At 43.9% G+C, this 27,991-nt stretch overlaps 1 protein-coding gene across 1 annotated transcript in view; it reads right to left on the bottom strand.

Moving 5' to 3' along the window:
* Positions 1–27,991, bottom strand: part of col7a1l (collagen type VII alpha 1-like) — a 90,264-nt gene that overhangs the window by 32,938 nt on the left and 29,335 nt on the right. Inside the window, exons 16-66 of the mRNA XM_035426179.1 lie at positions 27,153–27,299; positions 25,851–25,988; positions 25,461–25,607; positions 24,530–24,649; positions 23,185–23,331; positions 22,429–22,584; positions 21,865–22,004; positions 21,532–21,655; positions 21,100–21,243; positions 20,309–20,496; positions 19,047–19,127; positions 18,799–18,816; positions 18,602–18,628; positions 18,423–18,491; positions 17,074–17,154; positions 16,948–16,974; positions 16,764–16,808; positions 16,424–16,492; positions 16,081–16,176; positions 15,899–15,925; positions 14,968–15,021; positions 14,386–14,457; positions 13,901–13,960; positions 13,250–13,285; positions 12,929–12,973; positions 12,582–12,617; positions 11,554–11,598; positions 10,809–10,844; positions 10,381–10,416; positions 10,243–10,275; positions 8,591–8,662; positions 8,158–8,217; positions 8,003–8,038; positions 7,832–7,912; positions 7,315–7,350; positions 6,696–6,740; positions 6,087–6,158; positions 5,834–5,869; positions 5,452–5,481; positions 5,069–5,110; positions 4,250–4,312; positions 4,117–4,155; positions 3,497–3,550; positions 2,881–2,913; positions 2,317–2,382; positions 2,013–2,057; positions 1,723–1,758; positions 1,141–1,167; positions 704–787; positions 313–375; positions 14–31 (exon numbers count right to left, since the gene is read on the bottom strand). Coding sequence (XP_035282070.1) covers positions 14–31; positions 313–375; positions 704–787; positions 1,141–1,167; positions 1,723–1,758; positions 2,013–2,057; positions 2,317–2,382; positions 2,881–2,913; positions 3,497–3,550; positions 4,117–4,155; positions 4,250–4,312; positions 5,069–5,110; positions 5,452–5,481; positions 5,834–5,869; positions 6,087–6,158; positions 6,696–6,740; positions 7,315–7,350; positions 7,832–7,912; positions 8,003–8,038; positions 8,158–8,217; positions 8,591–8,662; positions 10,243–10,275; positions 10,381–10,416; positions 10,809–10,844; positions 11,554–11,598; positions 12,582–12,617; positions 12,929–12,973; positions 13,250–13,285; positions 13,901–13,960; positions 14,386–14,457; positions 14,968–15,021; positions 15,899–15,925; positions 16,081–16,176; positions 16,424–16,492; positions 16,764–16,808; positions 16,948–16,974; positions 17,074–17,154; positions 18,423–18,491; positions 18,602–18,628; positions 18,799–18,816; positions 19,047–19,127; positions 20,309–20,496; positions 21,100–21,243; positions 21,532–21,655; positions 21,865–22,004; positions 22,429–22,584; positions 23,185–23,331; positions 24,530–24,649; positions 25,461–25,607; positions 25,851–25,988; positions 27,153–27,299 — 3,482 coding nt within the window. The remainder of the gene's footprint in view (positions 1–13; positions 32–312; positions 376–703; positions 788–1,140; positions 1,168–1,722; positions 1,759–2,012; positions 2,058–2,316; positions 2,383–2,880; positions 2,914–3,496; positions 3,551–4,116; positions 4,156–4,249; positions 4,313–5,068; positions 5,111–5,451; positions 5,482–5,833; positions 5,870–6,086; positions 6,159–6,695; positions 6,741–7,314; positions 7,351–7,831; positions 7,913–8,002; positions 8,039–8,157; positions 8,218–8,590; positions 8,663–10,242; positions 10,276–10,380; positions 10,417–10,808; positions 10,845–11,553; positions 11,599–12,581; positions 12,618–12,928; positions 12,974–13,249; positions 13,286–13,900; positions 13,961–14,385; positions 14,458–14,967; positions 15,022–15,898; positions 15,926–16,080; positions 16,177–16,423; positions 16,493–16,763; positions 16,809–16,947; positions 16,975–17,073; positions 17,155–18,422; positions 18,492–18,601; positions 18,629–18,798; positions 18,817–19,046; positions 19,128–20,308; positions 20,497–21,099; positions 21,244–21,531; positions 21,656–21,864; positions 22,005–22,428; positions 22,585–23,184; positions 23,332–24,529; positions 24,650–25,460; positions 25,608–25,850; positions 25,989–27,152; positions 27,300–27,991) is intronic.

The following is a 27,991-nucleotide window of genomic DNA, read 5'->3' as shown; positions in this document are numbered from 1 at the left end:
GAACACGACTTACCTTCGAACCCGGAGGACCCTGTAACATACAAACAGGAGAGGAGCAGACAAAGGAACATGCATCGTGAATGCATGTGGGGGAACCAACAAACCTGTGACCCCCCCACTTACTGACTGTGACCTATCTGTTAAGTGATGATTGTGTATGCTCGTGAGACTGAGATTTCTGAACAGCATGCATCCCTGACGGAAAACATACCCAGGCAGCATACCATGCTCGTGTTGTTGGGTGACACAGTGGTCAGCTAGCAGGCAGACTCTCTGGCATGCAGTTATTAGCAGAATGTCCCGTCCACTCACCATTACTCCAGGGGGCCCCATTGGCAGGGGGAAGAGCTCCCTCATGTCCTCCAGTTTGGTGCCCTGAAACAAGCCAAATCCATACAAACAGGTTTTTTTTTCTTCCAAAGTGCATGTTTTTTAATTAAACTGAGAAAAGGGGACGGAACAATAAAATGGCACATACAAAAAACATGTACCGCTACTTTTTAGTTGATCGTACCAGCTTTATTATTAAAAGGGAATTCAGAGTTTAAATTTTCAGTTTTCTTTAGTCTTAACAAAGAATGTGCTTTCATATTTTCAGGAAGTGTATTTTGTTGATATAGATGCTGTGGGTCTAGCAGAAGACTACCAGGAGTGCGTTAACTGAAAACAGGAAGTCCTTCAGCAAGACAGGAAGAGCTCTTACCTCCTCGGGGGAGAGGACTGTGGAAAGGTTCACCAGAACGGGATGACCGGGAAGACCAGGAGCACCCTGTTCCCCTTTAATCCCCTGTATTCCCAGGAGAGAAACACGCACAAACTCTGTTACTCCTGCAGAAGCATGGTGTAGTTCTCTCAGAAACACAGATAAGGACTTATTTTGGCAGTTTATGTTTTATTTTAGTCACTGAGTGTGTTAACTTTACAAATGAAAGTGTCTGCTGATGATTGACAGAATAGGAGTAAACTGGAAACAGGAAAACAATATTTTTCTCTGAAGTTATTGTGCTCTTTATATATACAGTATATCTGAGCACCACATCAGTGTGCTTTCCATAGACCTGAGTGTTTGGTCAGTGTGTTTTCTGTAAACCTGAGCACTGAGAAGTTCATTAGGGAGCAGGATTTACAATCACCACTTACGTCATTTCCTGGTTGTCCTTTATCACCCTGTACAAAAATAAACAAGACCAGGTCAAAACCTAGTATATGGCTGGACCTAACACATTTCATCTGGCCGACCAACGGTGTAACTTCATAACTCGGCCGACCGATGGTGTAACTTCATCACTCAGTCACTCAGTCGGTCACAGACATTCACGTTCATAGGGCAGGCCCCGCTGTTGCGGTCCAGCCAAAAACATTGCAACGCAGTCTACACATTTACTTCGGTAAATTCCTACAGAAGTATTTCTCATCTCAACTGCCATATCAGAAAACTTAAAAAAAAAAAACTATTTAATTGAGCAAGGCTGTAGTTCATTGATCATCAGTAATCAACAGTATTTGCAGGTCCCAATGTTATTTTTTCAACTGGAGAGTTTCCATCATGTATATAATGCCCCAATACTGAATCAACAGTAAAAGCGTTAATTTAGCATTTGAGATGCAATGAAAATTTACTAGATCCGAGTTACTGTGTTTCCACCGATGTGTATGAGCGATAACAAACCGAGGAAGAGGAGGGCATTCGCCCCAATGCACAAACAGTGTACAGGGTTATACCTTCTTCCCCTCAACACCACGCAGTCCAGCTTCACCCTGAGAGAAGTGAGACACAAGAGAGACAGCCTCAGATGCTGCTTCATCCATTCTTCTCATGACACAGCATGCTGTGCTATCCGAGACCGTGGCCTGCTTCTCATGTGTCCTTAGTTTCGACTCACAACTTAAATGCAAGTGCATTTTCAGAGTACGTGCATGATTGTGAAAAAAATGAACATTTGCATTTAGATGTACACTAAGTTAAAGACAAAATGGTGCATGTAATTATGGAGGGAAAGTAATCATTTTACGTCTTTTCCAGCGACTCCTCGTTTTCCATCAATGCCAGGTCTGCCCTGTGTATCACAAAGCAGAGCGAGAGTTAAGAATTAAGCAGGACAGTATCACATCACATTATATTATTTTTTTTAAAACTCAGCAAATAACAATGCAGACTCTGCCTCCAGCTACCTGCAGGCGCATTGTACACCTAATCAAAAAAACAGTTTGCCAGTCATGTTCAGCAACTCTCATATTATAAGCGTGAGTAGAACTTGTTATTTCAGGTGTGGTCAGAAAGGAGCTTAAAATGGCGGAGATGGCAGTCGAACTCACCGGAGTGCCAGGCAGTCCGGGCATCCCAGCTATCCCCACACGGCCTGGGTCTCCCTTCTCCCCTTTCTGTAAAAAAAAAGACACCAAACGCAGCATCAGCAATGCTACAGCCCACTGTAAAAGCACCGCAGGCTGAGATCGAGCACGGCGTGGACAGTCCACTCCACTGCAACTGCCCGCAGTGAGAAGCTATGGGCCATGGGATAGGACAGAGGTGTCCAATCTTATCCAAAACGGGCCAGTGTGGCTGCAGGTTTTTGTTTTAGCCCAGCATTAAGACACTTGATTCTACTTACTGTACCCGGGTCTTGAGTTGATTGAAAACCATGGTCAGTTAATTAGTTGGATCAGGTGTCATAGTGCTGGTCCAAATCAAAAACCTGCACCTGTTTTTTGGATAAGAATGGACATCCCTGGTGTAGGACATCCTCCTGCAGCTTGATTTATCCCTTTCACATTTTGTTAGTTCTTACAAGCCGGCTTTTCCAATAGAAAATTGAGCTTCTTGAACTTGAAGTTACAATCATGGGAAAGATTTAGGCTTCCACAGGAGAGAGTACTCACAAGGCCCGCTTCTCCTTTGATTCCCTTGTCACCCTGGCAACAAAAACAAAAAAATAAATTACACACATAAATAAAATTGAAATTACATAAGCGTAATCTAGTGCAGAGATGGGCAAGGAGGGTCATATCTATTTCTGGATTTCGTGTCAACTTCTGCTCGTCATAATTTCATTATCCCAATCGTACGTGTGATCTGACAATTTTCACCGCTCATAACTGTTTCTATATGAAATGTTTTACTGTGGGTCTAATCTATGACTGAGCCAGCATTGATGTTTAAGAGATAATTAGTTCATTTATCCCGGGTAATTGGTAGAAATGAAAACCTGCACCACATTAAACCATGCCGGTCTTCCAGAAATAGAATTGTCCTCCCCTGGTCTCTCAAAAAGAGAGAGAGGACTTTAATTTAGACTCACAGAGTAACAGAGACACTCTAACGGACCGATCTAGTGCAATCAGAGCAAAATGTAGGATCTGCTGTGGCACAGATGTACACAGAATTATTTTTTTGAGGTATCTCAAGCCATAAAATGACTAGACTGCCAAATGTTATTAATTTTTTTAGAAGATGGCTTAGTGGCTATGTGTCCCTTTTGACATGAAGTGACCTCACCTTGGGTCCCGGCTGACCATCGACACCATCCCTCCCTGATTTTGAAGATCCTCCCTGTGTCATACGAACACATTGGATTATATGAATAATGATTAAGCACATGGGTCAGCAAAGGGACATATTTTCATAGAGTATGTTGCTGTGGGCAGCCCAGGGCCAAAAATACTAGCATTTCAAATATGTGAAAATCAACTCTTCCAAAAGTATTTATTATTTAAATATTCAAATATTTGTCCAAAAAACAAATATTACTTGAAAGTATTGAAATATTATCATATAAAAAACTACCATTTCAGCATATGAAACAGTATCCAGACATTAAAACCATGCAATAAGGTTTTAAAATACTATATTTAGTCCAGGCCCCCTGTGCTGGATTAACATGTTTTTGCATGTTATCTACATACAGCATAGTATATGTTTGTTTTCAGCTTCTCAAAAACAAATACATTTTTTGTGAGCGGGCATTCGTTGCTCTTTGTTTTAACTTATTGGGGGATTATTCACCCCAAAATGAATTCGGATGTTACAGACGGTTTTGGTGGGAAGCCTTGAAGTTCCATAGATAATGGTACATTCACCATGTCTCTCAGTGGAGTCAAATTTAAATATTGACATACCGTCCCACCTCCTGGAGGCCCTGGCTTTCCTTCAGGTCCCTGTAAGAGACACACCCATTCAACAAATCTGTGGTCACATCATGACCCATGACCTTGGTCTCCATTCGCATGCACATGCTGCCGTAGCACTCACTCTTGGGCCAGGAGGCCCGCCCTCCCCTTTGGAGCCCGGTCGGCCTGGTTCTCCACGCTCCCCCTAAAAAAACGCAGAGCACGCCACGTGAGTGTGATCGCACAGCGTCCCGAACACACACAAGCGCAAACGCAAAACTGCACGTACACGCAAATGAGCACAAACGTCAATCGAGCACACACACACAAAAACACGTAGACACATTTGCGCATGCACACATATTCAGTAGGTGCATGTTCAGGAACAGACAGATCTACAGATACATACGCAGGCACAAATTCAGAGAAAGTTGCGTTTTCATGATCAGGAAAGAAAGGCAGGTTGTTAGAATAGACAACCTGGTTAGAATAGTTGTTTAAACCATTCAGAAATTACTGTATTAATAAACACACACATGCTACAAGAAGTCGAATGACAGTGAGTAATATATAGAGCCTTCACAGAGTGACAGCTGATGCCTGGCACATATAGTACGTAGCTCAGAGATAATTGCTGGAATAATTAAGTAAAGTATTCAGTTAAGCTTGTAACAGCCATCTAGAATATGTGTACATGGAATATAAATATAAAATAAGCAAAAAAGAAAACTTTTACTGGATTTCATATTCTAATACTTAAACTTTTTTAATTGAAATTTTGATTAACTGCTGAATTCCATAAGGTAAAATTACTGAGAAGAGTAACAATGATGGCAGTGAGCTGTTTTCTCGATCATGTCCTAATAACAATTACAGAGGAATTTGTAAATGGTGTACTGGCAGTTTAAGTGGACCACTATGTGAAGGCCCCAATGTGCTTCACAACACACTCAAGTGTTACCTTGACAACTCTGGTTACGATACTGTTGTCTGATACTGTCAACTGGAACACAAATATTTTTGAGATTAAATATTCACAAAAACATGAGGAGTGTATAAATGTGATATTTCACAACCTCTTTTTAATGGCCATGTAATGTACAGGGTTGAAAGCGAATTTTTTTTTAAATAGTTTGATTTATTTCACATTGAAATGTACAACTTTGCTGACGCGCAAAAGTTTAGATTACCTTCAACCTTAAAGTTGTGTCAAGTAATTGATAAATGGCTTCCATTTATATTCAATTTTAAGACCATTTGTTAACAAATATCTTTTAAACTCATTGCAAATATGAAATTAAGTTATTAGGAATGCATAACCAACAGTAAAATAACAGAAGCTACCTGGCTGGGCCCCGGTGGTCCTGGCTCGCCCTATAGAATGGAGACAATGCAGAAAAAGAGGACTTGCAAGATGCAAGAGGACAGGTAGTGCAGTACTGCAGGTAAGATTCAGGGAGGATAACAATAATAATGTGTCTCATACTGTAGGTTCATAAGCAAACGGTGCATCATACTGTTTTAATGATACCGCTCCCAAGCAGGAACATCTAATCACACATACAAAGAGAGCTGGAGTTTCGGAATTAATTTGTCATTCAAATGGACAGGCATCCCTTCTAATGTGAAAACATCACATATAAATAATTACCAACAGTTCAAATGATACCACTGAGGTCAGTAAAACATTATTAAAGCACATAATGCTTTAATTGAATAAACTCACAGGATCTCCCCGATCTCCCTTCTGTCCCTGTATACCCTGAAACACAAATGAAAGATGTTAATTTATGCCTTATTCAAAATGGCAGCTGTGAGACAAAGGAATCAGATCAACAGATTCACATGAACACAACTGAAGATGCTGCACATCTAATAGGTGAACAGGCTAGAGATCACAAGACTCTGTCAGCAAAAGAATGTTTTCTCTTTCATAATTCTAATGATTTTTATGTCATAAAATCTAGTGTGACACTCACCGTAAAACCAATTTTCCCAGAGTCCCCTTTTTCTCCTGGGTCACCAGGTCGCCCAGGAAGACCCAACGGGCCCTGAAATCATAAAATTCGCTTTTAATTCAAGCATAACTTCAACTGCCAAGCAGATTAGCCCTGCAGTGAAGCAGCGGCCATAGTTCGCACTTGAAATTGCCAAGTGTTTATATAACAGGGTGAAATATGGAAAATTGAGCAATTCACAATTGAACAAATTTGATGAAACATTTTATTCTGTTACTAGTAATTCCATTAATTTGCCAAACTCTACTTAATATATTAATATTCATTTCATTTTCACTCCATTTTAATAGTTTTTCAGGAGCCATTAACAGTAGCCACCCCACCAGTCATCAGAAACTTCAGCACTTTGAAACTTTTAGGCTGACATTTAGTTACCGCACATTGGAAAATGATTCACTCCCGCATATTTTGATTGGCCTGAAATAAGGCAATCGAAATGATTACTCTCCATACAAAATGGTGATTTGTATGCTAATGGTGCCATCACACAATTGCCTTCCTGTTGAAAATTTGGATTCAGTTTAGAAAGAGATCAGTTACAGTGAAACGAAGAGCTAAAAGGGACGATACCCTCACTCCTCTCTCTCCTGGCTCGCCGGGTGGGCCGATGTCCCCCTGAAGAGAAAACGCTCATCACACACAGAGAAAACAGAGCACCACTCATACACCCCACCATTGCATTCAGCCAGACTGGCATAGTTAAGCATTCTCTCAAGAGCCGCCAACTCATATTACACTTACAGTAAAAGTTTATCATTTTGCACTGGCTGGTGGGATCGAAAGCAAAGGCTCAAAGGCTCATTTTTGGAATTTTTTTCCAATAGAACAATCATGCAGAACAAAATAATTAAAGCACCATATTTATTTGAATGAATTTAAGCCCAACTTAAAAATCTATTGCTGATGTCCAGCTGCTGAGCATGTCCTGTTAGCCAGCCTAGCATATGTGTTACATGGATGATAAGTGAGGTTAACATTAAAGTATAACGTACAGTAAAACCCCACTGTACACTGTAGCCTCCAGGACATAGCATACTCCTATCATGGTAAGAGATATTGCTCAGGATTTGCTCTAAAAGGACATTTAAAGCGTGTACTTAAAAGCACATTAAAAATGTAATATGCCTTTTTCACTGATTAATGGGGCAAATTATATTCTCGTTTAGTTAAGGCTTCCTGAAGGACTTACCCTGCTTCCTGCTTCCCCTTTTCCTCCTAGTTCACCCTAAAAGAAGCACAGTACCTCCTCATTCCCACAATGCAAGGCAACACTGCTCCATTACACTTGGCCTAAAGCAACTCCAGATAAAAAGTATAAAATGAAAATGAGGACAATTCAGCTTTCTGTATCTGTGAGTTGAGTTCATTTCATAATTTTTAAATTTTAGTTGCAAATATAATGAGGAAAAGATTTTTGATCACTTTTAGTAATGCAAGACAGATTTAGGGAACACTTAAATGATTTAAATGAAAAACCTTAGAAACTCATTAGCTACCATGCGGTTTGGAAAATTGCAAATACTGAATTAATAAGCACACATTCAAACAAATGAAAAGGTCCATCTTTTGGGGATCAATGTTCCGCTTGGCAATATGAAAAAAAACTGCCAATCAAATGAAAAAAATATATATTGCATTTTTCAGAAGGCTTAACCCATCGAATCTTCTCGTTTCATGTCAGTAATTTCTACTCAAGATTTACTTACATCTTTACCTCTTAGTCCAGGTGCTCCAGGGTCCCCTCGGAACCCCACTTCGCCTTTTTGCCCTTTAAAACCATCCTGCCCCTACCAACAAGTTAGATAAGTGATGTCACTGAGTGATGTCGCCTTCATGAACTTCAGAGATGGGAATGTAGATGACTCTGCACCACTTACCTTTGGGCCAGGTTTTCCAGATAACCCCACATTACCCTGTGGAGCCAAAAAAAAAAAAGGTTTTATGAGGAATTAGTTCTCTGCACCTATGAAGGAAATATTTTGTATTTGAAAAGAGTCAGTTGAACAGTCGAAAGCAGAAATTCCTTCCTCACCCTTTCTCCATTTTCTCCTTTAGGACCCGGCTGACCCGGAATTCCAAACCCTGGACTGCCCTTCAGGACCAAAACAGACATTCTCTCACAAACTGTGACATATGCACGATTTATTGCATTGCATTACATTTATTTGGCAGACGCTTCTATACAAGGCGAGGTACAATAAGCACATACCAAAGGTTACTAGACAAAAACACAGGTCTGATAATGTACAATACACATTATGTAACAGTTATCCACAGCCACGGACATCAAGTCCAGTTCACACAGTAAGCACAATAGTAAAATGCCATTTGCAGACTTGTTGTTCCATATTCATAAAGCACATTTCATAATCTACACATTGGCAGTTAATTTTCAGTTAATTTCAGTGAATGAGGCAATTCAGTGAATGGTATTTATGTCTGAAATGAGCGAAGCCAGTCCCTACCTTCTGCCCCTTGTCTCCTCCATCCCCCTTTATTCCCTGTGGTCCTTGTGGACCCATTGGCCCAATGTCACCCTGAATGGAAACAGATAGACAACACCAGTCAGTTAGACAAAACCAGTCAGAGCACACTCATGACCAGGGAAACACAGCTTAGCAGCTGAACAGATCCACAGCACATACAGTACAGTCAGATGGAAGCATTTAAACAGCTATGAACAGGGAATTCAAAGGCAGTAACAATACACTGGCCTGGGAAAATATGAAAAATGTAACAGGAGCAATTAATAACCTAGTGTGATCAAAATCATCATTATCATCATTTTTGCTGCTGTTATGTTATAGAACCAAATAAAATAAATATTCTGATGTTAAGCATTTGTTATTCTGAAAATGTGGTAGAAGGCTTGATGACAAACTGAGTTTCCTCTGAGTTTCCAGATAGCAATAGCTAACTCATTGACAGCTAACTACCCAGATGGGAAAAAAAAAGCTTCAGATCCCACTATAAAGATGAAAGGCACCATGTTGCTGTCATTGGGGTTAACTAGCATCGGCTCCTACATGTAGCTACATCTGAATCACTCACCCCAGCACTGACAGTGTTTGTTTCAGTACCATAATTGTCAGAGTCAGCATCGTTTTCCATATAAATAGCCATATTCTTCGAGCTAGCCAACTAAACGCTATAGCGTGAGTCCATTTAGTGGGCTGCCTTTCAAAAAGCATCCACTACGGAAACACACCCCCTCAGCCCTCCAGCTTTCCTCTTCAGGAATTCCTTACGTTAGAAGGAATTTTTTAAAAATTATTTTCCAAGGTAAATATACATATTTGTTGTTATAGTTTAAGGAGCACTTTTAAAGTTAAAAAATGACCACACAGGGTCTTCAAATCATCCGAGAGACCCTACAGTGACTTACTGTAGTGCGTCATTAACACCTTTGATGCAGCATCGATATTGGCTTAGCTGATAAACAGTCTAAAGCTGCATACACACTGAGACATATGTTATTAACTTGAAAGCACTGTTTGAATGAATTGATCTTGTGCAGTTCTCCCTTGCCAACTAATGATGTGAAATATATTTGGCATGGGGGGATCCCCATGGTGTTTGCAGACGGTGATTTTCGGAAATGTTCCTGTTTGAGGGGGGTCATTAAGGGGCATGTTAATTAGCCACCTCACTCTTTATGTGAGTTTGAGTGAAAGCGGACAGACCACATGCTCTATCCCTCTCTCTGTGTGATAAGAATACCCACATGCAATTAGTATTTTATATTGGCACTTTAAAATTCAGGTTCCAAGACTGATTTCCTTTTTCTGTCCAGACAGACGTGTTAGAAATTGTGTTGAAACACTACTGCACTGCTGTGTGAAAAAGGGGACCCTAAAAATGAGAATGTTAAACAAAAGCAATATGTTTATAAGAGCCACCATTGCAATATCACTGATAAAATCACTTCAGTGTGTGGGAAAGGGAAATAGAATAGAAACATACGGTATAATGAAATCACTGCTCGTATGAATTAACAGTTTATAAAATGCGGCAAGTTTTTGTCGTATGTGCACATACACATTCATACTGAAAATACATAAAGGTCTAAGAACACCAATATCAGTACAGAACACTAGAAAAAAGTTAACAAACTCACCCTTGCACCTTTCTTCCCAGTGGGACCAAGTATCTATTGTGAGAGGAAATATGTATTCAGAACACATACTGAAAATGTTGTGCTATGCATGCACAACTGTATCTGCTATTTATGACAACAACCAATTAGGAAATGTACCCCTTTGGCTGGGTCTCCAGGAGGTCCTTGAAGTCCCTGTAGGATACAAACAGGAGAACCAATGTAAACACACACACACACACACACAGATGCAAACACACACACACACACACACACACACAGGCATGCACGCATACACTCACACACACACACGCACGCATGCACGCACACATACACACGCACACCAAAACACACTCTCTCTCACACACACACACACACATACACACTCGCACGCACACACACACACTCTCACGTACACGCAGACACACACACGCACACACACGCGCATGCATGTTTTGTAAAAATGGAAATGTGTCCATAAATGAATAAACAATGATGAATGCATTAAGATATAAACTGCATGGTAGTCCATAAGAACACTTCAGAGCACAGATATGTCATTAGATTATCTCAACAGAGCCACTCACTTCATCCCCCTTGTATCCCTGTGGGCCAGGGAGACCCTACGAGTGAAAGAGGAACAACAGGATTGGTCATTTACCTTTATAACAACGTATCTATCCTGGACACATGACTACATGACTACATGCTTGGCAGATTATGAAGATTAATTTACAGAGTGATACTACTAACAGCCACTTATATTGAGTCAACAATCTCTCATCGCCATTGCCAGAATTACATCTCTAATGCCAATTTGATTAAAGTTCCAGCACAAAGGCCTCAGCGGCTGCATTGCCGTGAGATGTTCTCAGACCGAAATGGTGATTCCTCGTCAGGTTACACAAACCTTAATCCTTTTCTTAACTTTCAGAAGCGTCATCTCGTTAACCAATTCCCATCGATGATTCATCTCCCATAGTTTTTAATTAAAAAAGATCTGATGGGTCGCTTTTCAATAAGCGGCGGTTATTCATGACAGACCCCCGCACTAAAATTCATCGCGGATCGGGAGCTGCCTGAATTCCCCGACTTGAACTCAAACTCATTTCCGCAGGGGTAACCCCAATATCTTTCACCAACATCACAGCAGAACGTGTTTACAGAGGAGAGGCTCGTGAAAAGTTCAGGTTTCGGCCCCTGAAATAAAGTTCTGGTGTTTTGTCGTCGGTGTTCGGGAAGAATGTTGAATTTAACACCGAGAGGGCGGGGAGGATGTTTGAATTCGGAAGTCTCCTTTTATCCAAACTTTCATCGCAGGCTGCTACTCACCGCTATTCCTGTCGGTCCCACAGGGCCAGTATCTCCCCTGTCGCCCTGTCGAACAGGCGCCACCAATGTGAACATGTGACCAGGGAAGCGTTTGTCAGTTAATGTGACTTTCACACATTCACCCATTTTCACCCATACAATTCTAATGCACACCAGTAATTTTAATGGACAGTTACTATGCATGCATGCATTCTTTTGTAGTGTGAATTTTGAAGACTTTTAACATATACCAAACAGTATAGACTTGCACGTATAGATGTTTATGAAGGATTTATCTGGTAGAGAGTTTGCCTCCATGCATGACTTCTCAAGCCCCATAAAGCTCCACAACACCAGTTCCTTGTACAAACTTCCAAGTAAAAATGACCCCATTGGCTCTGAGTGCTTAAGCCTTATCTATCCAAAGGCCAATGATAGGTTGGTTCATTGGCAATCCTGTCCCTACAAAAATCGAATTGTCCTACAGTATGGTTTTCTTTGGCAAACCACGTGACGAAATCTTCTGTAAACAACTATTATTCGTAGAGGGATTAGCCTACAATCCGGTAACGTTTACTGTAGGAACACATTGCCATTATTAGACTTGGCACGAAATGGCATTATGCGAGTGAGTTAGCAAGCCAATATTTATAGCCAGTTTACAAGACCAGAGCAATAGTTATCCACTTTCCATAACCCACTGGGCCAAAAATATTTTAAAGACCTATCAAAGATCATGGAAACCCTGGACTCCTTTCAGTGTTTCTTGGCGAACACTATACTGTAAAGCCAACGCTAATTATCATTACCCATTACACGGGAATTATCACTGCTATCAATCGCTAACTGCATCCATCATAAAAGCCTACAGGCACGTCTTGCATTTTCGTGCACCCTCGCTTTGAAAATGTGTTAAAAAAAAAAAAAAAAAAGAATTTGTTACGACTCCTGTGCTGAACAAGAAGAGCGGAATGCATTACAGCATCTCCACAGCAAACAAATTAAGCTGCTTAATGAGTGTGAGGTTGACCTCCGAGGGCTTATCTTACCTTATCCCCTTTGTCTCCTGTCAATCCCTTCTTCCCCTGCACATAAAATAATCATTATCTTGCATTGTACTCAAGTAGTCATCATCTCCGTCACCACATGCTTCCTATTGCCTTAATGAATATTTCCTTACTGCTTTTTTTTTTTTTTTTTTTTTTAAACATGGAGTAAAACAAATTGAAAATTAGACCTGGCAGGCCTTTCAAGTCAACATCAATAGGATTCTTGATATTTCTTTTCAGATTTACAGACATTATTGGATTATTATTGGATGAAGTTTGCTTGGAAGTGAATGAGGGCAGAATGGCTTCGCATCACAGTGACGCAAACGATGACATCAGACCCTTACCCGCAGCCCGACATCTCCTTGGATTCCTTGTAGTCCTGTCTCCCCCTGAGAAAAAAAAAATAAATATTGCAGATTCAATCTCATGCACATGTATGATACAGTTACACAGTACACTGTACACAGTAATGTCCCCTGGCTTCCACAGTGTGTAACTGCAACAGCTGACTTCCCCTGCATGTAACGTACCTGTAGCTCTCTGATCGCTCACAATGTACCATGCCATATAGCATGTTAGCAAAATGGCTGTCCACATATTAGAGGACATACATCAAGGTTATCACCACTTGTGATGAAGTTTGTGCAAAACAGACGTCCTCTTACCCTTGGACCGACAGGACCAGGCATACCAATTATTCCCTGCGAAAAGATCCAACAGTCTTATTACATATTATGTACATCAATACATGATTGAATACGTAGCACGTGAGTGACTCGGCAGTACTGACAATCGTAGTTATGGAACTCCGCACATTGCTTTAAATGGGAATAATATTACGCTGACCAGCTGGGGGAGGTAGCATGGTCCAGTGTATGTGTACTACATGTATATGTGTTTAACAGCGTGCTTATGAATGTCAAGGCTACAGAAAACAAAGCCCAGCGTTGCCTGTTATTTTTTTCTCAAACGTATTGCATCTCTGTGTTTGTGGGGGGGGGGGACTTGTGAGTGGTGGTCGGTGGTTATTTTCAGAAGCAGGGAAAACATATATCCGCTCGCGTGCGTACAGGTGCACACGTGCGTACACACGTGCGTACACGTGCGATTATATGTGAAGGCACGGCACGTGGATCAAAGACATGACTAAGACCGGATGTATCCATATTAATCCGTCCCAAGATTTTATATTCGTATTTGTTGTGCAGCTCGACTGCGTTGCCGTGCCGACCGTACACAAATCGCGTCCAAGTGAGCGGAGGGCTTAGGCGAGACTTAACTTATTCGGGTCAGCACAGCCGGATCCTGCAACGTACCTTCTCTCCCGGAATGCCGTTCAGTCCCTGGACACCCGGAAGACCGATCCCAGTCTCTCCCTGGGAAAAAAAAACCACGTCACGATGACGCGCGGCACAGGCACGACAAAGAAGACAGCGCATATGAATGAATTTCACTACTAAACAACGTACCCCCCCAGGGGTGCATTAACGTCAGAAATTCAGAAATGACGCCAAGATTTCCAGGTACGTGAGAAAGGAGAGAGGGGAAAGGTAGCGGAGATGACGCACGGGATAAAAATACACGAATGTAACAGCAGGAATGGCACAAAGGTCACAGGTAAATCACCGCAGGTACAGCAACACGTATGCCACAGGTAGAATTAATGTAGAAGTGGAAATGACACATAGGTCGCAGGTAAATCAATTTGGGAGAGAAAGTGACATAAAGGTCTCGGGGTATATTAATGTAGGGGGCAGAAATGGCACGTCACATGTTAATCACTGCGAGGGCACAAAGGCACCTTTTCTCCTTTTTGTCCAGGAAAACCGGGAATGCCGTCCATCCCCTCCGGCCCAGGCATTCCCACCAGACCCTGCGGACGTACAGAGGAATCACTAGTTTCATTCGCACAAAACAAGCCAAAGTTTAAAATCGACAAAGGAACAATCTCCGCGACACAGGGACAGGTGCTACTACTACTGTATGTCTGGCGGGGAGAGAAAAGACACATAGCAAGAAACATAAATCCAAATGCATAAACATGCTACGCATTTCCTTCAGTTTGGGGGGTTACAGTTTGAGGGGAGTCTTTGGTGGCAGTAGTCTTCTGGGATCCTCCTCAAAGGCACACACTACCACCGATTTTTATTTATTTAAGCAGGCTGGCCAACTGAGAACTCAAGAGAAGTCACATGTTTTATTAAGCAGGTTCAGAATCGTCAGCGCCACCACATCACTCCCTCATAAAGGAGCTGTGACAAACAGCACGTCCAGTACACTGCTGCAATGACAGCTCATCAGAGCCGCAGCACAGTATTACTGCAGCAAACACACACTGCGGAGACATTGCGGCAGCAGTAAACGGTGGCATAAGTATACTTACGTCTATGCCCTTTTCCCCTTTGTCCCCTTTAATTCCAGGTTTCCCACGCAGACCCTGAGAATTCACACACGCACACACACACACAGACAGACAGACAGACAGACAGACACACACACAGACAGACAGACACACACACACACACACACACACACAGACAGACCGACAGACACACACACACACACACACACACACGTCTCCGGTCAGGTCCATCGCAAGGGCATGAGGACATGTCTGTGTGCGTCTTTTTTTTTCCCTCCAACATTCTGATGTCACTAACGAAGGAGACTGCACACCTCTCCTGTCAATATTCAACTTTGGCAGAATCAAAGTCAGACTGATTGTGATAAATTATCAAAGCCCCACAGATTATTAGCGCAATTATAATTGCATCCCTGTGCAGCACGGGGTCTCAAACTCCAGTTACCAGGATTATCTGCAGCTTTTCATGGTATTTCAAGCCAATTTATGCCTTAGAAACAAGGTGTGTGGACTCCTTAGGCAATCTCTGACTTAATCAAATTAACCAATTAATAGTGGATGACAAATCATAATTATTCAGGAAAAGAAAATAAAGTCAGCTTCAGCACACATTGGCTTCAATACACTGAAGTATATTTTGTTTAATTACAGCTTTGGATAATTTAGGTAGGGCAATTATTGCCAAATCTTAATTAAATAAAATCAAAGTATTCCATTAAATCATTCCAATTACCCATTTTTATCATTTTTAAAATTCAACCAATCGTATAATATGATAGAGAGGTGCTATCGCATCATGGCTGCACTTATATGACTTCAGGACATATTATATTATGGAAAACATTGCACTCCAAGTTGGGACTGATTCTATCAGGAAGTCAACCGAAGAGCTCATGCGTGTAACTTCCTCTGACACTTGGTGGTGACGTCTGCTGCAGAAGTTGCCACTTACTCTGAGACCTAGATCTCCTGTATCTCCCTGCAAGACAAAGAGCATATTATATTCATGGAGTTTTTTTCCCCCGCCATTTCAAAAACACACAGATTTTGTTTTCTACTCAGTGACAGTGATGTGACAGTGAGCCCCCTTTCTGAAGGGAACACTGGAATAATCCTGGTTTTCGGGGGCCTTGCCTTGATGGAGAGCCCTGGTGGACCGGGCGGCCCCGGCTGACCTGGCAGTCCCAGGGGCCCGGACACTCCTGGCACCCCGGGGGGTCCTTGGGGCCCCTGTTTGACAGAAGCAGGGGAGGAGTCAAAATCCACAATGACGAATATTCACTGGCTTCTGTGATGCTAGTTCTTTTACACACAAGCATGTTTAAACACAATACAATGCTGCAGGCTAACATACTGAATATCCCATCAGGTTAAATATACGCTGAGTACACTGAGGAACAACTACATGTGAGAGCGTTGTGACTTAAATAATGAATGAAAAGATGGTGTAGCCACGGCAAAGGTGCGAGCGACCCACCGAGGAGCCGGGCTCTCCCTTTCGCCCGGGGCTGACGTCCACGCCCCCCAGCACAAATCCGGGCTCCCCCTGAAACGCAGGTCTTTCATTCAGCAGGTGCGATGCGCATGCAGTACAGCATTAACACTGTCTGCTTCAGAACAGGAAGCTGCTGAGAGTGCTGGGACTTAACCAAAAATGGCTCCCACTCACGTTAGTGTTCTAACAATCAAAAAACTAAAAACTGAAAACAGGTCTAAATCAAAGATGATAAGGATTTAGTTCATTTCTCACTGTTTATGAAAAATGATCCCTTACAGGGATAAGTTTTCATTAATGTTGTGCCATGTCAGTAACTTACCCTTTCACCTCTCTGGCCTTTTGGCCCGGTTATCCCAGGAGGACCCTGCGATTCAAACAAGTGAAGCACAGAAATAAATACCCACGGATGTTAGAGATGAATCATGTGTCTCTTGCATAGCTATCTATCGCAGTGCGTCAGTGCGTGGGTGTTTCTATGCATTTGTGCCTTCGTTATCACTTACAGGGTCACCAGGAACACCAGGGGAGCCCTGGAAGGAAGAGGAACGGTATTCAAGCATTTTAATTGGACAGGAGCCCGAACCCAATCACATATCTGTCAATCTGTCAAAGAATTCCATCATTTTTACCCTCTGTCCTGCTGAGCCTGGAGGCCCGGTTCTTCCTGGTCGTCCAGGCAACCCCGGAATACCATCTGTCCCAGGGAGCCCCTGCATTAAAAAAAAAAAGAACATGGAGATTAACCCAGGTTAGAAACTATGCCTTGTGCTATAAGGTCTAAAACCATTAGTTTAGGGAGCTTAGGGAAAGCAGAAGGGGCAAGCATTGAGCTTGTAATGCCAGTGTGCCAGTAATGTGTCATATGCCATCCCTGTGAGGGGCCGACTGTAATTATGGCCCCATGGACTGGCAGAGGGAGGTATGGGGGCACCTGCTGTGGGCGCCCTGTTTACACGTTACATAAGGCGTCAGCATTCAACGGGCGTTATGAGGGCCCGTCATCTGCTATCTGAAATCCACTGAGACACGCGGTTGCTTTGATACATCAGTCCCCTTTCCCTTGCCGCATAGCTTCAAACACACACCGTAAATCAGCAAAGCAAGAGCACCATCTCCGCTCTGAGAATATCCACACGTACCGGCAACAGAGAGCAGCCGCTAATTGCTGTACAGAAAAGCCTCTGAGCCATTCGCATGGTGTCTGATCTGACGAAAGCTGTCAACCCAATCTACAGCATACATTAGCGGAGTCAATATTTCAGCAGTAATTTATATGGTGCAGAAGAGTGGGGAAAAAAAGCGGTACTTTTAGACAGGAGCTTCTCTCTTCTTGAATTAAAAGCAATCTTTTGGGAAAATCAGAAATAACCCTGGAAAAGGTTTTTAAAAAAGCACAAAAAATATGCACTAATATGGGTGGCACTCCCAGCCGAATCTCTGGTGTTCAGCGCATTAATGTGGATCACGGGCTAGTGAAATCACAGTGCTGACTGTAGACTGAAACCCCTCGGGGCCGGGCATGACTGTCCATCATGTCTGCCAGGAAAAGAGGGCTTTAGCCTCCAGGGGATTCACTGGCTCACGGCACAATTCAAACGCAATGACTGTTCAACTGACGATGGGAAAAAGAGGAGGAGCCCGGCAGCGCGGGCCGTGTTTCTGAGCACCCAGGCGCTAGTCCGTGCCCTTCCCCAATCAACAGCGGACAGCTTTAAAAATGGGCCTTCTTAATTAAGAGGAAAAGAGCAGCGGTTTCAAAACTTTTTTCGAGGAGATCATGTGACACATGTAATATGTCTAAATCTCAACCCATATAAGAACCTCCCTATGGTGCTCTCTGTACTGTAATCCAATTTCTGTCCATAACCCTCTCTGTTTTCCCCCTTGTCTGGCATAAAGTGAAGGTATGCGTATGAAGGCAGTTGTGGGACAGGGGCGAGGCTAAAATGTGAGGCCGCTGGTGGGACCGGGTCCTTACCCGCTCCCCCTTCTCCCCTTTGGCCTGGAATCCGAAAGAACTGAACTCCCCCGCCGGCTTGTGCAGTCTCTGAATAAAAAAAAAGACAAATGACGGAGCCTGACTTACAGTGACGGTTACATCAAGCAAACACACGAGTAAGCAGAGAATGGGTGAATCCCATTCAGAAAGGAGCCTACCAGTCCGCCGAGCCCGAACCCGTCTCCCTGGGGGGTGAGAGAGAGAGAGAGAGGGAGAGAGAGAGAGAGAGAGAGAGGGAGAGAGAGACCGAGAGGGAGAGAAAGAGAGAGAGAGAGAGAGAGAGAGAGAGTGAGTTCAAGCACAAACACAAATGTTTCTGTACCAAACGACAAAAACAACAAAAAAAACTATTTACCTTTTCCCCTTTTTGGCCCTGCGAAAAGAAAAGGAGGGTGTTTCAGTAAAAATAGGGCAGAGCAGGACAGAGAAATACAGGAAGTCGATGACAGGAAGTGGATGGAGAAAAAAAAATAAACATGCATAGTGCATATGTGAATATTCAAAGTTTCCCCACTCTTTGATAGAAGAGACTGTGGAGAGGGAGAGACTGATGAAAAGGTCAAAGGCGAAAACACAGGATGTGATCGAGGGAGAGGGATGCACCTTCGTACACTGCGACTGGCAGGGACCCTCTGGTTTGGTGAGAGGTTCTGGGTCACCGGTGGGCTTGTCCTCCTGTATTGACTGCGAGGAGAGCGGTCAGCGAGTTAATAAACGTCACATCCACACAGCGTCAACAAGCGCCACATCCACACAGCGTCAACAAGCGCCACATCCACACAGCGTCAACAAGAGTCACATCCACACAGCGTCAACAAGCGTCACATCCACACAGCGTCAACAAGCGCCACATCCACACAGCGTCAACAAGAGTCACATCCACACAGCGTCAACAAGCGCCACATCCACACAGCGTCAACAAGCGTCACATCCACACAGCGTCAACAAGAGTCACATCCACACAGCGTCAACAAGCGTCACGTCCACACAGCGTCAACAAGCGTCACATCCACACAGCGTCAACAAGCGCCACATCCACACAGCGTCAACAAGAGTCACATCCACACAGCGTCAACAAGCGCCACATCCACACAGCGTCAACAAGCGTCACATCCACACAGCGTCAACAAGAGTCACATCCACACAGCGTCAACAAGAGTCACATCAACACAGTGTCAACAAGAGTCACATCAACACAGCGTCAACAAGCGTCACATCCACACAGCGTCAACAAGCGTCACGTCCACACAGCGTCAACAAGCGTCACATCCACACCGCGTCAACAAGAGTCACATCAACACAGCGTCAACAAGAGTCACATCCATACAGTGTCAACAAGCGTCACATCCACAGAGCGTCAACAAGCGTCACATCCACACAGCATCAACAAGCGTCACATCCACACAGCGTCAACAAGCGTCACATCCACACAGCATCAACAAGCGTCACATCCACACAGCGTCAACAAGCGTCACATCCACACAGCATCAACAAGCGTCACATCCACACAGCGTCAACAAGCGTCACATCCACACAGCATCAACAAGCGTCACATCCACACAGCGTCAACAAGCGTCACATCCTCTGCACATTGGACAAGCTATGTCCTCTGCCTCTGTGTATTCCACTTCCTGTGGCACCTTCAGTGTTGCACAAAAACCTCCATTTTGACCAGGAAATAGAGCTCTCATGGATAACAAAAAACTTTTTTACCTTCTCCATTTACCATCTGAACATTACCATTGAGCCACTGGGTTATGAACCAGCTGACAGTACGAGTCTCAGTACATGGGCTAAGCTTTGACACATCAAGGCCGAGTGCATTTTTAAAAAATACTGTTAAGTTAAGCCCCTATGCTGCATACCTCATCCTGTGATTTGAACTCCAGCTGCAAAGCCTCACTGCAGATGCTCCCAATGAACTCCCGCTCGATGGAGGAGAAGTCGTCGAACGTGGTGGTGTAGAAGATGTTCTTGTAGTCGGTCGGGGGGGCGATCTTCCCCAGCTCCTCGAGGTCTGCACCTGCCACACCTACCGCCAGGACGCTGACGCCTGAGAACGAAGATCGGACAGAACGACGAGCGGGAACGTAAAGGTTCTAGGACAGCGGTCTGCAGAGTTGATTGGGAGCATGCTTTTATAACTCTACTTTCTGGATGTGCCTGACTGCAGAACTGCACCTTTTAAGTTGTAAGGACAGGTTTCATAGCACAGTACATCAAACATGCAAAGAGGAGGGAGTAAAACGATTCAACTCTCCACTATCTACTCAACCCAGATACTGTATCAGAGTTCCCCTGTAGGGTGCTGTTCAGCTTGAAACACTCAGCTTTTGACTCACTTGTTTACACAAGAATACTAAAATAAAGTTGTGTTGTTGCAACTGGTGACTACATCATATTTAGTTTGTTTTGCCATTAACGCAAGTGCACATCTATCCATCTATTTCCCAGTTGACTGTATACTGAACACATGACATTACAAATCTGAATGGTTTTTTTGAAAATCATAACAATTTATAGATTTACCATTCTCATCACTTTTGAAAAGGTTCATTCAAACTGACCAAATAAACTGACATGTAGTAATAAAGATGATTACTGCTAGACCCAACACGACTCAGATGAGTTGAAGTGAGAGGGCATTAAGACTGACCATGGGCATGTGCAAATCTGGAGGGGGGCACCACATCATCCTGGGCTTTCCCGTCCGTAATCAGCACCAGCACGTGGGGCACCTGCTGCCTCATGCCCAGGGACTCCTGGAAGAGCTCCTCCAGCACGTAGCCGATCCCCTGACCTGTGGAAGACCCGAGAACGCAGACTCCCGTCACCTGTCTGGCTGTGCGCACTTCAGTCCTGTCACCTGTCTGGCTGTGCGCACTTCAGTCCTGTCACCTGTCTGGCTGTGCTCACTTCAGTCCTGTCACCCAATCAGTGACTCTAACGAGCCACTTCAGCCAAGAACATCCCAAAAACCAGCAGACACTGGGGCCCTCCAGGAGGGGAGTTTCACACCTGAGACCTAGACTCTCCCACACCTGTGCACGTTTCTCTCAGTATCTGCCACACCTTAGTGAGGTCGTACCTGTTCTGGTGTTTCCTCCTCTGTAGTCCACTCCTTTCAGTGCCCTCAAGACAGAGTTCCTGTCCTTGAAGTCATTCAGTCGGAATTTTATCCGGGGCTCATCACTGTAGTGGACAACTGCAAACTGAGGAAAGATAATAACATCGCAAGTTGTTGCGGTTTGTTGCTGTTCCAATAAAAACACCTGAAATCCAATACGGGACCATTCTCATGAAAGATTTTTTTAAAATGGAAAAACTGGTACCACATGCTCTGACTTAAAAGTAATTCTGCCCCCCTGCTTAGGGTGGAACCTGCACGAATACACGTGTGATATTCAGACAGGGTACTCACCTGTGTCCCCTTGGGACCAATGACAGGGAAGTACGTCACCACCCGGAACAGGAAGTCCTTCAACTTCTGGAAGTTGTTGTTGCCAATGCTTGAGGATTCATCCACTAGGAACACGATGTCTGCCTTGATCTTTCCACATACTGAAACACAAACAGAGCACAGACGTGTCACGTGACTCTCATACACTGAAACACAAACAGCACACAGGTGTGTCACGTGATTCTCACACACTGAAACACGAACAGAGCACAGGTGTGTCACGTGACTCTCACACACTGAAACACGAACAGAGCACAGGTGTGTCACGTGATTCTCACACACTGAAACACGAACAGAGCACAGGTGTGTCACGTGACTCTCACACACTGAAACACGAACAGAGCACAGGCGTGTCACGTGACTCTCACACACTGAAACACAAACAGAGCACAGGCGTGTCACGTGACTCTCACATACTGAAACACAAACAGAGCACAGGTGTGTCACGTGACTCTCACACACTGAAACACAATATCATCCATGGAGGAAAAAAAATAAATATAACTGATGCATGCTGGGACATACTAGGTGCAGGTCGTGGGGTGCTCTCCGTGTCCAGTCTCCGCGCCGTGGTGATGACCGTTTTGGCGGCGGATGTGCGCATGTTCCGGGAGGAGAAGCGAGTGGTGGCGGGAAGGACAGGAGCAGCCGTGGCAGGGAAGACCGAGGGGGCCTTCCCCACTGCAGAACAGCGAACGCGCAACTTATTCTGACATCACGTCCACCCAGCACAGCACTGCACATACCCCACCCCCCACCCCCCCCCCGGAATACCCCGGAAAAGAGACCGAGATTAGGAACACCCCACTGAACTAAGGCAGGGGTGGGCAAAGAGCCAGTGTGTGCACATAGAGATTAGCCTGGCTCAATTAGCTAATTAGCTGCACAGACCAACAGCAATTCACTAGTAGTTCATTCAATAAGTTTTTAGAAAGGGAAATAATGCTGCCATTCATAAAATTACCAAAAAATTTTGCTAAATGACAATAAATAATTTGACTAATTACATAATTAGGAGAAGTTAGCATGAATTATAGAAACAAACATGGCCATCCTTGCTCACCCATGTACTACAGGCTTCTCCACCCCGCCATTAATCTCTCAGTAACACAAATGATTACATCCCGGCAGTTCTGCTTTTCTCTGTAACAATACTTTGAAATATCTCCTCAGTCGAAAAAAAGAAAAGCCCTTGTGTGCAATACTGCAAGTAGAACCACTTATCATACAAAGTCAAAGGGAGAAGTGAGAGTTTTGTGTGAGAGCGTAACGATGTCTTACGTATCCTCTGGTTGACGGAGTTTATGGGACCCTTCACTTCCCCGTAGAGGGGCTGGATGGTAAATATGTAAGTTCTGCCGTACTGCAGGTCGCCGATCTTAAAGGAAGTGAACGTCGGACCCAGCAGCTCGTTGCTGGTCTCCAGATCTGCGGAGAAGAAAGAAAGGCTTCACTTTTCTCCACGTTCTGTGTGACTACCTGTTTCCCTCTCATTCACTCTGAATTCAATTCGGTATTCTTCATTGGCATGAATGATATAATTATAAAAAAATTGGCAATGCATTGTATACAGCATGAATATACATTTAAACCAAGAACCGTGAACAAAAGTTAAATGCTGTAATTATGCAAACGATTGCTTTACAACAGCTGTAGACAGAATTCACGTAATTGGGTATATAATCAAGTTTGCTGTCACTTCAGTAGTCCATTACACACGGGGTGGACCCATAAAATTGGGTTTTTCTGCCTCTTGTCTGATAAGGAGCTCTGTGTTGGGTTCGGAAAAAAAACTCTTTTCATGCTCAGGCCTCCCGCTATCGCTCGTCTATATTTGCCGATCGCTTCGGCACACGGACGGTAACGTGCCGGGGGACACGGCGGGGGGGAACAGAGGATGTCGCTACGCAGCAAGCGGAGCGAACGGGCGGCGGAAACGCGCGGAAACGCGACGCGTTGCCCGGGGCGCAGCCCCTGACGTTTCCTCCGAGGGCGACAACAAACGGCGAGCACTCTAAAAAAAAAAAAAGGGTAATAACATGAATTAGAGGAGGCAGGCCCCTCTGAAAATAGTCCCCCAAATTTGTGTTTCCTCGAAGGACGGGGGGCCGTTCCAACGAGGCGCTCCCGCCTGGCTGGCTTCGTCGCTAGCCGGCCCACGGTAACGCCGCGGCGTGCTCTGTGCCGCCACAGACCTGCTCTGACCAGAAAAGGCAGGTTGTGTGGGATCAAACCGCCGCCGCTGCCACTGCCCTCAGATCAGCTCTGCTCCCCCCATGGGTGCTCCTTCGCTTTTTAAAACATAGTGAAATATATGTTCATTTGTCTCTGCTGTGCAGAGCTGTGGGTCGTGGTCAGTACAGGAACAGCCAGGGTTCAATAACAGACCATGAGGCATGTCACTGCACTAACATTGAGCGCCTAGACCTGAGACACAACCCTGCAGCCCTGTCACTTGCCTTTCATTTATTAATAGAGAAATTAAATTCCTCTCGGACAGATCGCGAGGTATGGTATCAGTGAAAAGACCAATGATATAAACCTGGACTGTTGGGGCGCATCTCCCCTACTGCAACGGCCCACACGGACTACTGCAACCCCGGCTACGGATCTTCACTGGACCTACCGGAAATGTGCCTCCAGGACAAAGAATACCCAGAAGCCCCTGCAACCCTGGTCCAGTTCAACAGCACACTGCTGTCCGTCACCTCCAGGACTTCAAAGCCAGTCACTTTGGGCATGTCCACTGAAATCACACACAGCACACTTCAACGACCGCAGCATCTGTTTCTCATTCAAAACTAACACTGCACATATGGTTATGTGTGTCAATATATGATGATTAAGGTTCAGAATTTAAGTTGTAGCAACTTGACAAAGCGACAAAGTAAAATGTATTGCTGTCTTTCAAAGAGCAAACTTACTGTAATGACACAAAGCAGAGCATTCGATATAACTCATATTGCATGTTGGTTATGAAATTTAATTAATAAATTTCAGTTCAAATTTAATAATAAACAGAGATAACCAAACTGGTCTTGCAGTCAAATATGCTCTCCCTAATTAAATTCACTGAGAGGAAGTGGAAGGGACACAACACACATACCAAACAAGGAAATTCAAATTTTGGAGCTTAGTTTATCTTAGACTCCCCTCAGATAATCCCAAAAGGGAGGTACAGCCCACTCTATGCATAGCTTGCTAATACATGTCCTTCATTTTAAGTAGGATGTCTGCCTTTAAAGCATTCATTTAGTTTAGTAGCATTTTTTCAGACAGGAAACTAAGTTCAAGGAACCTAAAATTAGCTAATTAAACAGCCCCTGGGAGAACAATGTAATTTACATGCACATCCACCAGTTCAGCATCTTTCAAAGAGAAGGTCAGAAGTGCATATCAGTTTAAGTGGCGAATAGGTGACAGGTGTACCTCCGTAGGTAAGACTTAAGAGAAGGTGTACTTAAGAGTGAAGGGACAAACTGGCAACAGTTGTCAGGTGAAGTCACAGTGCATTGGGTGGCGGATGGGGGTGTGTCTGTCTGACCACGTTTACTCACAAGTACGGGCCGTGAGCAGAACCGGGCTCCCTTCCCGATCTCCCACGGTCGATGACACCTGGATCTTGTAGGCCGAGTTCTCCTGAAGTCCAGTGATGGTGAAAGAGTTTGACGTAGAGGGAACATGCCTGCTCTTTTCAGAACCACCTGACAGTGCACAAAAGACAAAGAGTGCAGAAGTTATCACTGTCCAGCAGACCACATCAAAAGATTCATGAAGAGAAAGGCGAGCAATAAACGAAACACAGAAGAGATACAGGAGACTGGTGAGAAAGACAAGAGACAAGCGTGAGATAATGGAAAGAGAGACACAGGAAATAGCTGAGCATTAAATGAGACAGGGGAGAGATACAGGACACAAGGGAGAGATGCCAGATGAGTGACACCCACCGACGAAAGGTCTCCAGGAGATCTTGTAGCCAGAGACCCCGGGCGTTTTCTTCCACACAAGCTTAAAGGTGTTCACCCCAACATCCTCCACCTTCACCTCTCTAACTGCCTGCATCAGCTCCGAGTTCTTCAGTGATGCTAACACAACACAACATAGTAGAACACAACACTGGCTTTACAGCAACAATACACACATAATTTATCACAGACTTTACAGTAATTCCACCGACAAAAAGCAATGGAAACTCTACAGAAACAGTACCCAGGGTGCGAATACAACTACATCAGACCAAAGGTCTGAAAGTCATTTATCATAATTCCTAAACTTGTAACTTGGTTCGAGTCCCAGGCTGCATGCTCCTGATGTGCACTAGAGCAAGGTGCTGTGCATCATCTGAATTGCTTCACAGCATATATAGCTGTATAAATGGATTCAATGTAAAAATACAAATACGTTGATCAAGTCGCTCAGGATAAGAGTGTCTTCAAAACACCTGTAATGTAATGCATGGGTCTATAAATATAGTGTGACACAGCTTTAATGAGAATGTAATAATGTTAATTATAAACATCACTCCCTTTACATTAGCATATTAGCATTTCTCCTGATGAGATGAGGAATGCCATGGAGCTGGGGGTAGGGCTGGCTAAACGTGGCCTGTGTTCAGTGCTTCTCTCCCTGGTGCCGTACCCCACTTGACAGGGTGGACGCCTGTGCCAGTGGATACTTGTAGCCCCGAGCGGGCCGTCACCGTGGCGATGAGATGATAACAGTAATAACAGAGACCATCTTTCAGGCACTGAAAGCTGTGGTTAAAACATGCAAACGCTTGCAGGCAGCTGTCATGGAAGGTTAAAGATGGAAGTGCAAACTACAGGACCTGTCAATCAAATGCTGGCGGCTCGGTCGTTCCCAGAAAGAAAAGTGGAAACCAGGACAGGTTTATTGTTCCTGTCTGCTTCTGTTTTATCAACATTATGCTCATAATGATCTACAGGCTACAGCAACACTTTGTCACTGATTCGTCTTTCGAGCACAGACTGAGAAGAACGGCACAGCTGTACTATACTATACTATGCTATGCACTGCACACAATATCGGAAATGAATGCAGTCAGAGATACAGCACCCGACTCGAGTCTCTTCTCTTGGTGATGTATTAAATTGTGATGAACTACCAAGTGTTTAATGTGACTGTGCTACAACAGAATCTGATTGTTAAATGTGCCTGTGTGTGGTACAGGAAGTGTGGAAGCGCAAACGCGGCACTCACGCATACGTGAGGCGGGAAATGCACCGTACCTGTGTACTGTGAAAGAGAGATTTCTGGCCCTTCGCTGTTGCCGTAGACGGCGTGAATGCTGACGGTGTACACCGTTTCTGGGTACAGCCCTTCGATGCGGTACAGCAGGATGCTACGGTCCAGGTAGTGGCTCTGAGGGCTGGCTTCTGGGGGTCACAAAGACACAGGGTTTCTCAGAGCAGGACTGAGTTTGGTTAAGTGTGAGTTCTCCCTCTCTACCTCAGCTGATGAGTGGTGTTTGTTCTTGCACAAAATGGCTGCCGTGCATCACCCAGGTGAGGGCTACACATCAGTGGTGGTTCAGTTTCCCTCTCACTGCTGTAAATCACTTTGAGTGTGAAAAAAGTGCTACAGTACATAAATGCATTATGTATTATTATTATTATTATTATTATTAACAGGAAGCCAAGGAAGTTGGAGCTGGAAGCACAAGAACATTCCCACAGACACGGTCATAAAATAAACCAACAAAAACAAGCTTCCTGCTACAAGAATAATCAGGATTATGATTTAAAGCAGAAAATAACACATATCAGGCTTTTGGTTAAGATGCTACTAATACACGAACAATGGAATGAAGTGCATTAGTGGTAGAACAACATATAATTAATCAGAATTTAATTCCTGTTTCTGGAGTGAAGACAAATGATCATGCCTAACAACACAATCATTAATTTTTTAAAATGTGTAGGTTTTAATAATTGATGAGACATTTCCAAATATTTTAAAAATGTCAAATATTTGTGAACATGTTGACATTTAATACAGAATACTGGCAGGAGAAGGCGGGCTCTAATCAGAATTTCCACTTTGAATCAGCGGAGAGCTGGATGAGAAA

This window comes from Anguilla anguilla, chromosome 7 (assembly GCF_013347855.1).
Source record: "Anguilla anguilla isolate fAngAng1 chromosome 7, fAngAng1.pri, whole genome shotgun sequence".
Taxonomy (NCBI): Eukaryota; Metazoa; Chordata; class Actinopteri; order Anguilliformes; family Anguillidae; genus Anguilla; species Anguilla anguilla.
Note: the sequence above shows the minus strand (reverse complement) of the source record. Positions and strands in the feature narration are given on the sequence as shown.